This window comes from Nerophis lumbriciformis, linkage group LG20, assembly GCF_033978685.3.
Source record: "Nerophis lumbriciformis linkage group LG20, RoL_Nlum_v2.1, whole genome shotgun sequence".
Classification (NCBI taxonomy): Eukaryota; Metazoa; Chordata; class Actinopteri; order Syngnathiformes; family Syngnathidae; genus Nerophis; species Nerophis lumbriciformis.
Genome location: NC_084567.2, coordinates 33,911,800 through 33,926,400, shown reverse-complemented (window position 1 = coordinate 33,926,400; position 14,601 = coordinate 33,911,800). Strand labels below are relative to the sequence as shown.

Below are 14,601 nucleotides of genomic sequence, written 5' to 3'. Positions count from 1 at the left end.
GGCCGCTTCTAACAGTGAATACTATTATTACACAATTTAAAAGAAATGCTTTTTATTAGTAGATTTTTTTTTAAACTAAAATGTAAGTTGCAATAATTTCCCCCCCCAAAATTTTTGTGTATATTACTGTAAATTTAAAAACTGTACTGCTGTTTTTATGGTTAAAAAAAAATGCAGCTCAGTTGCCATAAATTTACTGTAAAATTTACATTTGTTTTTACTGTAAATTTAAAAAACCTGCAATTTTACAGTAAAATCTTTACCGCAAATCAACTACTAGATTTTTCGGTGTATTACTGGAAATGCCAAAACGGCCCCACAGTTTATTACAGTAAAAAAAGTAGCTTTTTTTTCCATTTAGAGAAAAATGCTGTAAAAAAACACAGTAAATTTCACAATTTTACCATGAAATCTATTGCTACTTTTACATTGCACAATTTGATGGATAACTTGCTTTGAAATCATTATTAGTGTTTATTTGTATTTAAAAAATGGTTTGAATGTTTGATGATATATTTTTGCAGAGACAATATTTAACTTAATATAATTTGCGATTACATGGAGTACATGTATTTTGTACTCTCCCAAAATAGAAAGAAATAATACGTTTTAGTAAGAAAAGTTACAGTACTTTATTGATACTTATTATTTCCAGGCTTTCGAGGGCCAAATAAAATGGCGGGCCACATCTGGCCCCTGGGCCTTGAGTTTGACACCTATGCTCTATGGTATGCGGGCTCCATCCAGTGGAGCTTGATTAAAGTACACTGTTTTATTATCCTATATTCAAACACAGTGTTACTGCTCAAACTGTGTAATTTTACAGTCGCCGATATTAAATATGCTTGTTAACTAAAACCTCTTCCTTGTTTTTAATGAATAGTTAGGCCTACTATGCTATTGTATTTTAATGTTGGTCCTCATGGTGGTACTTGGGGGAGCCAAATGTTTTGTGAGGTGGTACTTGGTGAAAAAAGTGTGACAGCCACTGCTCTATATCAGTGTTTTTCAACCTCTTTTGAGGCAAGGCACATTTTTTTCATTCAAAAATCCGAAGGCACACCGCCCGAAGGAAACGTTAAAAAATGAAACTCCACCAGGTCATTGTGCCTTATTTTGAGTTTGTTGGTGTTTTCCTGTGTGTAGTGCTTTAGTTCTTGTCTTGCGCTGTTATTTTGGTGGCCCTTCCTGTTTTGTCAGTGTTTTCCTGTAGCACTTTCATGTTTTTCTTTTTGAGCGCTATTCCGCGCACCTGCTTTGTTTTAGCAAGCAAGGCTATTTACTTTGTTGCTATCCTTCTTTGTGTGGACATTGTTGATTGTCATGTCATGTACGCCGTGGTCGCCGTAAGTTTTTGCTGTCGTCCAGCATTCTGTTTCTGTTTACTTTGTAGCCAGTTCAGTTTTACTTTCGTTTTGCATAGCCATTGCCTTTTCCTTTCCCTTAAGTTAATTTTTGGTTTAAGCATTACATACCTTTTTACCTGCACACTGTGGTCTGCATATTGGGATCACAACAAACCATCCTCGTCTCACCCGACACATTCCGACTTTTGCAAAGCAATTAACTACCTGCTGCCACCTACTGACATGGAGTGTTACGTGGTTACCCCAGCCGAGTTTTATAAAACACAGACACTAAGCAACGGCACATTATTTGCAGATTATAACTGTTGATTTGCAAAAAATATATATTTTTTGGACCAATTAGGTGAAGTTGCATAATTTCCTGTGGCACAGAACAGTGGTTGAAAATATAAAACCATATGGATATGATATGGATATGAACGTTTAAAACCATCAAATTCCATATGGAGAGAAAATGACCTCAATACATACAGTTGTTACAGCATTTCCCTTTTTGTGCAATCTGTCATGATGCAAAACTCTGTGCGTGCGGACAGATGAAACAGCTTTTTGGTCTTTCTTTTTTTTTTCCCATTCATTTATTTCAGGCAATGACATAAAAAAAGTACAAGGTAGACAATACATAATAATATAAACTAGAGATGTCCGATAATGGCTTTTTTGCCGATATTCCAATATTGTCCAACTCTTAATAACCGATTCTGATATCAACCGATACCGATATATACAGTCGTGGAATTAACACATTATTATGCCTAATTTTGTTGTGATGCCCCGCTGGATGCATTAAACAATGTAACAAGGTTTTCCAAAAATAAATCAACTCAAGTTATGTAAAAAAAATGCCAACATGGCACTGCCATATTTATTATTGAAGTCACAAAGTGCGTTATTTTTTTTAACATGCCTCAAAACAGCAGCTTGGAATTTGGGACATGCTCTCCCTAAGAGAGCATGAGGAGGTTGAGGTGAGCAGGGTTGAGGTGTGGGGTGCAGGGGGTAGCGGGGGGTGTATATTGTAGCGTCCCGGAAGAGTTAGTGCTGCAAGGGGTTCTGGGTATTTGTTCCGTTGTGTTTATGTTGTGTTACGGTGCGGATGTTCTCCCGAAATGTGTTTGTCATTCTTGTTTGGTGTGGGTTCACAGTGTGGCGCGTATTTGTAACAGTGTTAAAGTTGTTTATACGGCCACCCTCAGTGTGACCTGTATGGCTGTTGACCAAGTATGAGCACATTCAACAATACTTGTGATCATTTGGTAACAATAATAAAATTAATTATCTTTAGTATAACCTTGATATGATTTTTTTTTTAAAGTGTGTGTGTGTGTGTGTGTGTGTGTGTGTGTGTGTGTGTGTGTGTGTGTGTGTGTGTCTCCAGAGGGCCGCTTCTAACAGTGAATACTATATTACACAATTTTTTTTAAATGCATTTTATTAGTAGATTTTTTTTAAACTAAAATGTATGTTACAATAATTTCCCCTAAAATTTTTTTAGTGTATATTACTGTAAATTTAAACTGTACTGCTGTTTTTATGGTAAAAAAAAAATGCAGCTCAGTTGCCATAATTTTACTGTAAAATTTATATTTGTTTTTACTGTAAATTAAAAAAACCTGCAATTTTACAGTAAAATCTTTACCGCAAAATAAACCAACTCAAGTTATGGAAAAAAATGCCAACATGGCACTGCCATATTTATTATTGAAGTCACAAAGTGCATTATTTTTTTTAACATGCCTCAAAACAGCAGCTTGGAATTTGGGACATGCTGAGAAAAATATGTGGAGGTTGAGGTGGGCGGGGTTGGGGGGTGCGTTGTTTTTGGGGTAGCGGGGAGTGTATATTGTAGCGTCCCGGAAGAGTTAGTGCTGCAAGGGGTTCTGGGTATTTGTTCTGTTGTGTTTATGTTGTGTTACGGTGCGGATGTTCTCCCGAAATGTGTTTGTCATTCTTGTTTGGTGTGGGTTCACAGTGTGGACGCATATTTGTAACCGTGTTAAAGTTGTTTATATGGCCACCCTCAGTGTGACCTGTATGGCCGTTGACCAAGTATGCATGGCATTCACTTGTGTGTGTGAAAAGGCGTAGATATTATGTGACTGGGCCGGCACGCAAATGCAGTGCCTTTTTAAGGCACGCCCCCAATATTGTTGTCTGGGTGGAAATCGGGAGAATGGTTGCCCCGGGAGATTTTATAAATAAATCTTAGAAAGCTCGCAAGCTACGGAGTTTGCCGCCAATGTATTTCTTGTGAAGTGTATAAAAAGGAGTATGGAAGCTGGACAAATAAGATGCCAAAAACCAACCACTTTCATGTGGTATTGGACAGAGAGGAGGACTTTTTTTCTCCTCCATTTGAAAATGTGGATGTTATAGAATAGAATGGACTTTATTGTCATTATATTTGCATATAACGAGATTAAGGACTCCAACTTAAGGTGCAGTAGTGGGAACAAATATGGGGTAAAAATAAATTACACAAGAGGTAATAAAGAAAGAACAACCTAAGAATTGAAATAAACAGTAAAATAAAAAATAATAAGCAATCCTGTACAATATAATATATCATCACTACTGTCTGATTCCAATCAATGCAAGTCATCGGAATCAACTTATATTCTTGTCTGCATGAAAGAAAGGAATCTACATATGTTAAACATGCTTGTATTATCATTAAACACCTTTTTAACTTGTTAACAAAAATGTCTCTTTCATAAATAAATGAATATGAATGAGGTAGATCCCCTCCACTTGGTCAATTGAAAAGTAGCTGGCCTGCAGAAAAAGTGTGAGCACGCCTGGTCTACATTGAAAGTGTCAACCCAAACATGGTTTTTCTGACTTCTCGCGGGCGTCTTTGGCTGCAAAACAAAGATAGTGACGCACTGAAGGAGGGGCTGCTCACGCCTCACAGATAACACACACTGGGATCGGCTGTTAGAGGAAAAAAAACTGACGACACAACCCGAGCGGGTGTCTGTCCATGAATTGATTAACGTGGAACCCGACTTAAACAAGTTGAAAAACTTATTTGGGTGTTGCCATTTAGTGGTCAATTGTACGGAATATGTACTGTACTGTGCAATCTACTAATACAAGTTTCAATCAATCAATGTCTATTAAAGATAATCTGAGGTAAAATTCCTGACGGCTAGTATTAGCATTTCAAATTTTAGAACGGTCAAACAGTGATTGATAAACCGCACTTTGATAAACTCATGGCACTGTACATTTTTCTAAAGTGTGCTGATTGCTAGGTGGCGGCTAGCATGCTGATCGCTAGCGATCTTGTATACTGGACTCTATTAACGTCTTTCCATATTGCAAACGTCATACCCCCATCTAAACTTGCATAAACACATTGCAATATTGTCTGGTTCAAACACTGATGACATCTATTAAACAGACGAGAAGCAAGGAATCATGCAGAGACAGAGTTCAATTTGGCTCAATGAGGAGACACGTGTTTTGGGCTGTACTCTAGTAACAGATCCAAACTATGTTCTAAAAGTCCAGCCCGCGTGCTTCCTCTATTTATTTGGGAGGTCCCTGTTTACATCACTGAAGCTGTCGCTGAGGGAAGGGGGGTAATCTCGACAACTCCAGTTAGACACAATATATGATTATACAAAAAATGCAAATGTGTTGACGCTGGTGATATCGCCTTGTCTCAGGTCAGTCTGCGTCACGGCGGTGTTCGGCCTTGGCAGTCAGCAGGCCGTTCCTGGACACAAACACTGATACCAGACTGGCTTGCCAGCTTTGCACAGACAAAGAAAAATACCACTTCAGCACAATTGATAATAACTATAGCAACGGCCCTTGAGCATAAAAGTTGTGTGATAATATATACATAATTATTCTAACACGTACAACCCTACATTGCACATTCTTGGCATTCTCTCGATGAGCTTCAAGAGGTCGTCACCTGAAATGGTTTTCCACTTCACAGGTGTGCCTTATCAGGGTTGATTAGTGGAATTTCTTGCTTTATCAATGGGGTTGGGGCCATCAGTTGTGTTGTGAATGAGAACATGTATACTGTATATTATCAACACATTTTGTTCTTTTTTTTTTTTACCCACCAGCTCCTCACAAGTTCTACATCGGTTTCCGGTACGTTAACCCACTGACTGAAGACGCCATTGAGGAGATGGAGAAAGACGGAGTGGACCGAGCTGTGGCCTTTACACAGTACCCTCAGTACAGCTGCTCCACCACAGGTCCCACACACACACATTATCTACTGGAACTTGACATATACTGTACCTACTGTACATATACACCTGCGCCTGAGTCAATTTCACCTGGTTGTGTAATAATATGATGACAAACATGTTAAATGGTTGCCATTACTCACATTTATGAAGGGATCCACCAACATATTAGTGTTAGTACAGGTGTTTACAGAAAAATATTACAATGACTTTTATAGAAACGAGAGACATCATTGTTATTTTATGGAATATTTTATGCATGTGTCCTATGTAGTTGCAGTTAAAGTACATCATGTGTTTACACTTGCACAATTCAACACATTAAGGAGTAGAAAAAAAGCAGTTTATTAAATCAAATTGTATTTGGTAATTGTTATTTTAATAGAAAATCTAACCTAACCGGTACTATTACAATTAAATTAAGTGTAAGAGTAGGAGCGGCCGCGCTGAAACGCGAGGGTTCCCGGTTCGAATCCAGCTTCCGCCGTCGCTGACGTTGTCCTTGGGCAAGGCACGTCCAACCACCTTGCTCCCAGTGCCATCCACACTGATGTGAATGTAGTTTAAATGTAGATCATGGCTTCTTAATGGGAGACGCTTTAAGTCACTGGAAAAAATTATAAATTAAAATTGTAGTAAAATTGTATAGTGATTCTGATATTGATTATTATTGTTATTAATTTATTTATTGATGAATTAATAAATAAAGTTCACCATTACCAGCACCAAATAAAATAGGAATAAATAAGCTGTGCATCTGCCTACTCCTCTTCAGACATGTTAAAATGTTTACGTAAATGTAACTTTGTAATTATTTATTTAAAAACAGTAGTATGTCTTAATAATGATAATTATAATGGCACCAAAATTGTTATTTTATATTACATTTATTTATTATTATTATTGTCATTATTATTAATTGATCTGTTGATACATTATTAATTAATGGTAATCATTACCAGCACCATGACATTACCAAATAAAATAGGAATAAATAAGCTTGGTTTCTGCCTACTCCTTTTCAGACATGTTAAAATGTGTACGTAAATGTAACTTTAATTATTTATTTAACAGTACTACTACATCTTAATAATAATAATGATAATAATAACAATTATAATAATAAAAACAAAATTATTTTACAATACATTAACGTATGTATTATTTTTTATTATTATAATTGTCTATTAATAATTGATCTGTTGATAAATTATTAATGAATGGTAATCATTGCCAACACCATGACCATTACCAAATAAAAATACAAATAAATAAGCTCTGCATCTGCTTGCTTCTTTTTAGACATGTTAAAATGTTTACGTAAATGTAACTTTGTAATGATTTATTTATTTAAAAACAGTACTACTGCGTCTTTATAATAAGAATACAAAACATATTATTTTGGAAACATTTATGTATGTATTATTATTGTTATTATTAATAATTGATCTGTTGATCAATTATTAATGGTTATCATTACCAGCACGATGACCATTGCAAAATACAATAGGAATAAATAAGCTCTGCATCTGCCTACTCCTTTTCAGACATGTTAAAATGTGTACGTAAATGTAACTTTGTAATTATTTATTTATTTAAAAACAGTACTGTCTTAATAATAATAATAATGATGATAATAAAAATTCTAATAATGACAACATAATTATTATTTTATAATACATTAATTTATGTATTATTATTTATTATTATTATTATTATTAATTGATCTGTTGATACATTAGTAATTAATGGTAATCATTACCATCACCATGACATTACCAAATAAAATAGGAATAAGTAAGCTTTGTTTCTGCCTACTCCTTTTCAGACCTGTTAAAATGTGTACGTAAATGTAACTTTGTAATTTTTTATTTATTTAAAAACAGTACTACTACGTCTTAATAACAATTATAATGACAACAAAATTATTATTTTACAATACATTAATGTATGTATTATTATTTATTATTATCATAATTGTCATTATTAATAATTGATCTGTTGATAAATTATTAATGAATGGTAATCATTACCATTACCAAATGAAGTAGGAATAAATAAGCTTTGTTTCGGCCTACTCCTTTTCGGACTTGTTAAATTGTGTACATCAACTTTGTATTTATTATTATGTATTTATTTAATAACACTACTACTTAGAATTAATTTGAAAGTAAATGGTAAAAAATGACATACAAACGGCAAGGAAAAATAAATGAATAACTGTGATTATATTATATTATATTATATTCTATTACATGATCAGACAGCACAAAATGTCTGTTTCCCCACTTTTTATTTAAAATAGTTAAAAAGTTACAAAATCATGAATTAAACTCCATTTCTTGTAATATTACATTAAAAAGATCAGAATATTGTCCATATTTCCTTGTTGCTAATTGGACTTTTTTTTCTCTTTTCTTTGTTGTTTTGCCTGCAGGCAGCAGTCTAAACGCCATCTACCGTTACTATAGAAGCAGAGGTGACCGGCCCAAAATGCGCTGGAGTGTCATTGACCGTTGGCCCACACACCCTCTGCTGGTGGAGGTTAAGCGCACGCACGCACGCACGCACGCACACACACACACACACACACACACACACACACACACACACACACACACTTTCCTGAGACCGCCGAAAAATGCCTACCTCTTTAGGACCACTCTTTCTAGATATATAAATATTTGTATTTACAACATTAATAATATATACAAATTATGCAAATATAAAAAAGGTAAGCCTTTACATTTATTTTATTTTTTTTGTTTGTAATAGTTTTTTAATCTTCATTATTTACTTTAAGTTATTATAGTATGTCTCTATATACATATTTATTAATACATTTTGGCTAAAGGGGGCATATTTCAATTTCTTACACACACTTATTACATATATTGGCCAGAGGGGGAGCACTTTAAATTTTTACACACACTTGTTATTTCATATGTTGACCAGAAGGGGAGCACTTTTAAAACCGACACAGTCAATTTGAAAAATACCTCCTTTTTGGGACCACCCTAATTTTGATAGATTTCTCCACCAGGGGTGCAAATGAGATGCAATGGTTTTCTGTATTGGGACCATGATTTATGTCCTAACTTGTTTACACCTCCTCATATGGAAGGTACTTTTCCTTGTTGATGTCTCAAGAAGGGTAGAAACACAAGAACACACACACACACAAATAAAGCAGGTGGAACATTGAAATCACGAGAAGCATTAGATTTAGAAAAAGTCATTCTAGCAAATGATGAAGTGAAAGCAACCAAGGCAAACACATCATTGTTTATATTTTAGATGTCAGTGTGTAGTTTTTGTAGAAGGGAACATTTTTGAAAATATTAATAACTTTTTGTGTGTGTGCTTGCAGTGTTTTGCAGAACATATCAGTAACGAGCTGCTGAAGTTTCCAGAGGAGAAGAGAGACGACGTGGTCATTCTCTTCTCGGCACATTCCCTTCCTATGGCTGTAAGTACAAGCTCAACTCTCCTAATTTCACCTGTACACGTCGACATTGTATCCTCCGCTTTTGAAGACACACCCACTACTTACCTCGGTAACACAATACAAGTGATAGAATTTAAATTACCGTATTTTCCGGACCATAGGGCACACCGGATTAGACTTAGACTTAGTCTTCCTTTTTATTGTCATTCAAATTTGAACTTTACAGCACAGATAAGAACGAAATTTCATTACATAAGCTCATGGTAGTGCAGGATAAAAAAGCAATAAGGTGCATATATATATAAATAAATAAATAAATATATATAAATAATATATATATAAAATAAATAAATATATATAAATAAATAAATTGATTACTGTACAGATAAATATATTGCACTTTTTCACATGCGTCCACGTTTATGGATATATGTTATATTGTCTTTTTTATTCCAGCGAGTTAATCCATTTTGGGGGGAGTTGAGGGGATAATTGAATTATGATGCGTTCAAGAGTCTTACGGCCTGAGGGAAGAAGCTGTTACAGAACCTGGAGGTTCTGCTTCGGAGGCTGCGGAACCTCTTTCTAGAGTCCAGGAGTGAAAACAGTCCTTGGTGGGGGTGGGAGGAGTCTTTGCAGATTTTCTGAGCCCTGGTCAGGCAGCGGCTTTTTGCGATCTCCTGGATAGGAGGAAGAGGAGTCCTGATGATCTTTTCTGCCGTCCTCACCACTCTCTGGAGAGACTTCCAGTCTGAGGCACTGCAGGCTCCAGTCCAGACAGAGATGCTGTTGGTCAGCAGGCTCTCTATAGTGCCTCTGTAGAATGGGGGGAGGGAGCTGTGCTCTTTTCATCCGACGCAAAAAGTGCATGCGCTGCTGAGCTCTTTTTACAAGAGCTCCGGTGTGTAGGGACCAGGTTATATTGTCAGTTATCTGCACCCCCAGGAACTTGGTGCTGCTTACTATCTCCACCGCTGTGCCGTTGATGTAGAGTGGAGCGTGGCTGGACTGGTGCTTCCTGAAGTCAACGATGATCTCCTTGGTCTGGTTGTTGGTTCTGCACCAGTCAATCAGATGTTTCACCTCCTCCCTGTAGTCATACTTGCCAACCCTCCCGAATTTTCCGTGAGACTCCCGAAATTCAGCGCCTCTCCCGAAAACCTCTTGGGACAAATATTCTCCCGAAAATCTCCCGATTTTCAGCCGGAGTTGGAAGCCACGCCCCCTCCAGCTCCATGCGGACCTGAGTGAGGACAGCCTTTTTTTCAGGACGGGAGGACAAGAGGGTGACAAGAACTAAATCATCCAGACTAGAGATAAATTATATTATTATGTTTATCTTACCTAAAAATAAATAAATGTATTAATTAAAAAAACTAAAAAACTAAATACATTTTTGCTATATTTTGCTAAAAACATAAAAATTAATTGTATTTTATTTTGTATTTTTTCTGACTCCTTCTTACGTCCAGCCATAGAATTATACCGGTACATTAAAATAAACATATTTGAAATAATACATTTTAAATTATCATAATAATTCATTTAAAATGACCATATTTAATTATTTAAAAAATGGCTTGTTCATCAACAACTTTAGCATTTTATTCATTACATTTTGAAGCTCTCAGAAGCCAAGTTATGTTATATTCATGTTATATTTATGCAAGTTTGAAGTATCAATTATCTAAACACAGTTTTGTTTGCATATTTTTAGGATATATATATATATATATATATATATATATATATATATATATATAACCTACTCAGTGGCCTAGTGGTTAGAGTGTCCGTCCTGAGATCGGTAGGTTGGGAGTTCAAATCCCGGCCGAGTCATACCAAAGACTATAAAAATGGGACCCATTACCTCCCTGCTTGGCACTCAGCATCAAGGGTTGGAATTGGGGGTTAAATCACCAAAATGATTCCCGGGCGCAGCCACCGCTGCTGCCCACTGCTCCCCTCACCTCCCAGGGGGTGATCAAGGGTGATGGGTCAAATGCAGAGAATAATTTCGCCACACCTAGTGTGTGTGTGACAATCATTGGTACTTTAATTTAATTTTTTATTTACTTTAATATATATATATATATATGTATGTATTATGAAATACTTGACTTGGTGAATTCTAGCTGTCAATATACTCCTCCCCTCTTAACCACGCCCCCAACCACGCCCCGCCCCACCCCCCCGACCACGCCCCCACCTCCCGAAATCGGAGGTCTCAAGGTTGGCAAGTATGCCTGTAGTCCATGTCGTTGTTGTCACGGATGAGGCCCACTACTGTTGTGTCGTCCGCATACTTCACAATGTGGTTAGTAGTGGACCTGGCGCAGCAGTCATGGGTCATCAATGTGAACAGCAGTAGACTCAGGACGCAGCCCTGGGGGGAGCTGGTGCTCAGGGAGATGGCGCTGGAGGTGTTGTCGCCCACTCTCACAGATTGGGGTCTGTCTGAGGAAGTCAAGCAGCCAGTTGCAAAGGGGGGTACTGAATCCAAGGGGGTCCAGTTTGCTCACCAAGTGCTGCGGGATGATGGTGTTGAATGCTGAGCTGAAGTCCAGGAACAACATCCGTACGTGTGTGTCCTTTCCTTCCAGATGTTCTAAGCTCAGGTGGAGTGCAGAGGAGATGGCGTCCTCTGTGGAGCGGTTAGGGCGATAAGCAAACTGGTATGGGTCAAATGTGGGGGGAGGCACTATTATAAGGCGCACTGCCGATGAGCGGGTCTATTTTCCTACAAAAGGTGCACCGGATTATAGGGCGCATTAAAGGAGTCATATTATTATTATTTTTTTCTAAATGTAAAACGCTTCCTTGTGGTCTACATAACATGTAATGGTGGTTCTTTGGTCAAAATGTTGCATAGATTATGTTTTACAGATCATCTTCAAGCGGCTTTCTGACAGTCGCTTCAGGATGCACCGTTTTGTGGGCGGTCTTATTTACATGGCTCACCTTCGGCAGCGTCTTTTCTCCGTCATCTTTGTTGTAGCGGTGTAGCGTGGAAGAAGTGTCAAAAGATGGAGCTAACTGTTTTAATGACATTCAGACTTTACTTCAATCAATAACAGAGCAGCATCTCCTCATCCGTGGCTCACTAGTGCAGACCGGAACTCTCTAATAACTAAAGTTCCTTGGGTGAATAATGTAAACTCACTACACCGGTATGTTTTAGCGCTTTCATGGCGAGTTTACTGACAGATATAAATAAGAACGTTACACTACTTTATATTAGAAATGGCAACAGTGGAGGATGAATGTCCCATAACAAGAAAATAGAGAAAAAGAAGAAGCTTATCGACTACGGTGTTGGCACGGACTACAAAGGCGGACTCGGGCAAATTTTCAGGACTTATGCAGATCCTAAATACAGATCAGCAGGTACCAGAAGGTAAGAAAAGTTGCTTTTGCGAAACAAAACGCCAGATAATGTCTTACCTTATACACACACCATAATAATACTCGTATGTTGAAGCACAGTACAATCCATCAAGCGGTGCGGCTTCATAGCTTACCAAAGTCGTACTATAACATTTTGATAGATTTTTGAGTGCCGTGTGTAATGTTCTATATTTCAATGGAACATTTAAATGTTGGTGTTTACTTGAGTCATATTGCAGTCTACATGTATCTCTTATGTGTGACTGCCATCTACTGGTCACACTTATCATTACACCATGTACCAAATAAAATAGCTTCGAGGTCGGTAAGCACAACCAAAATTATTCCGTACATTAGGCGCACCGGGTTATAAGGCGCACTGTCGAGTTTTGAGAAAATGCAAGGATTTTAAGTGCACCTTATAGTCCAAAAAATACAGTAGTTGAATCGACTTCAGTTGATGAAAAGTAATGGACAATTGGTGTTGTGTAATGTGTGCAGGTTGTAAACAGAGGTGACCCGTATCCTCAGGAAGTAGGAGCCACAGTTCAGAGAGTTATGGAGAGGCTAGGACACTGTAACCCTTACAGACTGGTGTGGCAGTCCAGGGTAAGTACACACACACACACACACACACACACACACACACACACACACACACACACACACACACACACCTGAGGATGTAAACTGCTCATTTCCTGGCAGGGCCGCAACTAACTGTTTTGATAGTCATCGACTTTCTTGATGATTAGTCGATGACTAGTGATTATAAACATATTCACCGGCTCTAATTAAGTCACCAGTGTTTAAATTCAGCTTGAGATATTTTTAGGCATGTGTTTAGTAACAACAAATATGACCAATTCATTTATACACTTGTATTTATAATGTAAGTATGCTGCTCATTAGTCTGTTACAAAAATGAAAATAACTAATAAATTGTTGTCCATTTAAAAGGAAGGACAAGAAAAGTGCAAAATAAATAAAATAAATAAGTATATATTTTAATGTAAAAAAAACAAAAAAAAAACAGTTAAAATAGCAATAACAATAAAACAAAACTAACTTGCTCAAAAAAGAAAATCATTTTGTGATGTTTTTAAAAAGCTGCACTCTGTGGGATCTTTCAAGACTTAGAGGATGTCAATCAATCAATCAATGTTTATTTATATAGCCCTAAATCACAAGTGTCTCAAAGGGCTGCACAAGCCACAACGACATCCTCGGTTCAGATCCCACATCAGGGCAGGGAAAAACTCAACCCAATGGGACAATGAGAAACCTTGGAGAGGACCGCAGATGTGTTGACTGAAAATTACTGTGTGCAGTGTCACTTATTCCAAAAACATGCAGTTTGTTAGGAGTAGGGTTGTCCCGATACCAAAATGTATTTCGATTAGAGATGTCCGATAATATCGGTAGTCCGATTATTATTGGACGATAAATGCTTTAAAATGTAATATCGGAAATTATCGGTATCTGTTTCAAAAAGTAAAATTTATGACTTTTTAAAACGCCGCTGTATGGAGTGGTACACGGACGTAGGGAGAAGTACGGAGCGCCAATAAACCTTAAAGGCACTGCCTTTGCGTGCCGGCCCAATCACATAATATCTACGGCTTTTCACACACACAAGTGAATGCGCCTCATACTTGGTCAACAGCCATACAGGTCACATTGAGGGTGGTCGTATAAACAACTTTAACACTGTTACAAATATGCACCACACTGTGAACCCACACCAAACAAGAATGACAAACACATTTTGGGAGAACATCCGCACCGTAACACAACATAAACACAACAGAACAAATACCCAGAAACCCTTGCAGCACTAACTCTTCCGGGACGCTACAATATACACCCCTTGCTACCCCCTGCCCCACCTTAACCCTGCCCCCCCAACCCCGCCCACCTCAACCTCCTCATGCTCTCTCAGGGAGAGCATGTCCCAAATTCCAAGCTGCTGTTTTGAGGCATGTTAAAAAAAATAATGCACTTTGTGACTTCAATAATAAATATGGCAGTGCCATGTTGGCATTTTTTTTCCAAAACTTGAGTTGATTTATTTTGGAAAACCTTGTTACATTGTTTAATGCATCCAGCGGGGCATCATAACAAAATTAGGCATAATAATGTGTTGATTCCACGACTGTATATATCGGTATTGGTTGATGTC

At 37.3% G+C, this 14,601-nt stretch overlaps 1 protein-coding gene across 1 annotated transcript in view; it reads left to right on the top strand.

Moving 5' to 3' along the window:
* The window catches only part of fech (ferrochelatase), a 38,283-nt gene that overhangs the window by 7,595 nt on the left and 16,087 nt on the right, over window positions 1-14,601 (top strand). The window contains exons 5-8 of the mRNA XM_061980830.2: window positions 5,456-5,590; window positions 8,022-8,128; window positions 8,955-9,053; window positions 12,921-13,028. Coding sequence (XP_061836814.1) covers window positions 5,456-5,590; window positions 8,022-8,128; window positions 8,955-9,053; window positions 12,921-13,028 — 449 coding nt within the window. The remainder of the gene's footprint in view (window positions 1-5,455; window positions 5,591-8,021; window positions 8,129-8,954; window positions 9,054-12,920; window positions 13,029-14,601) is intronic.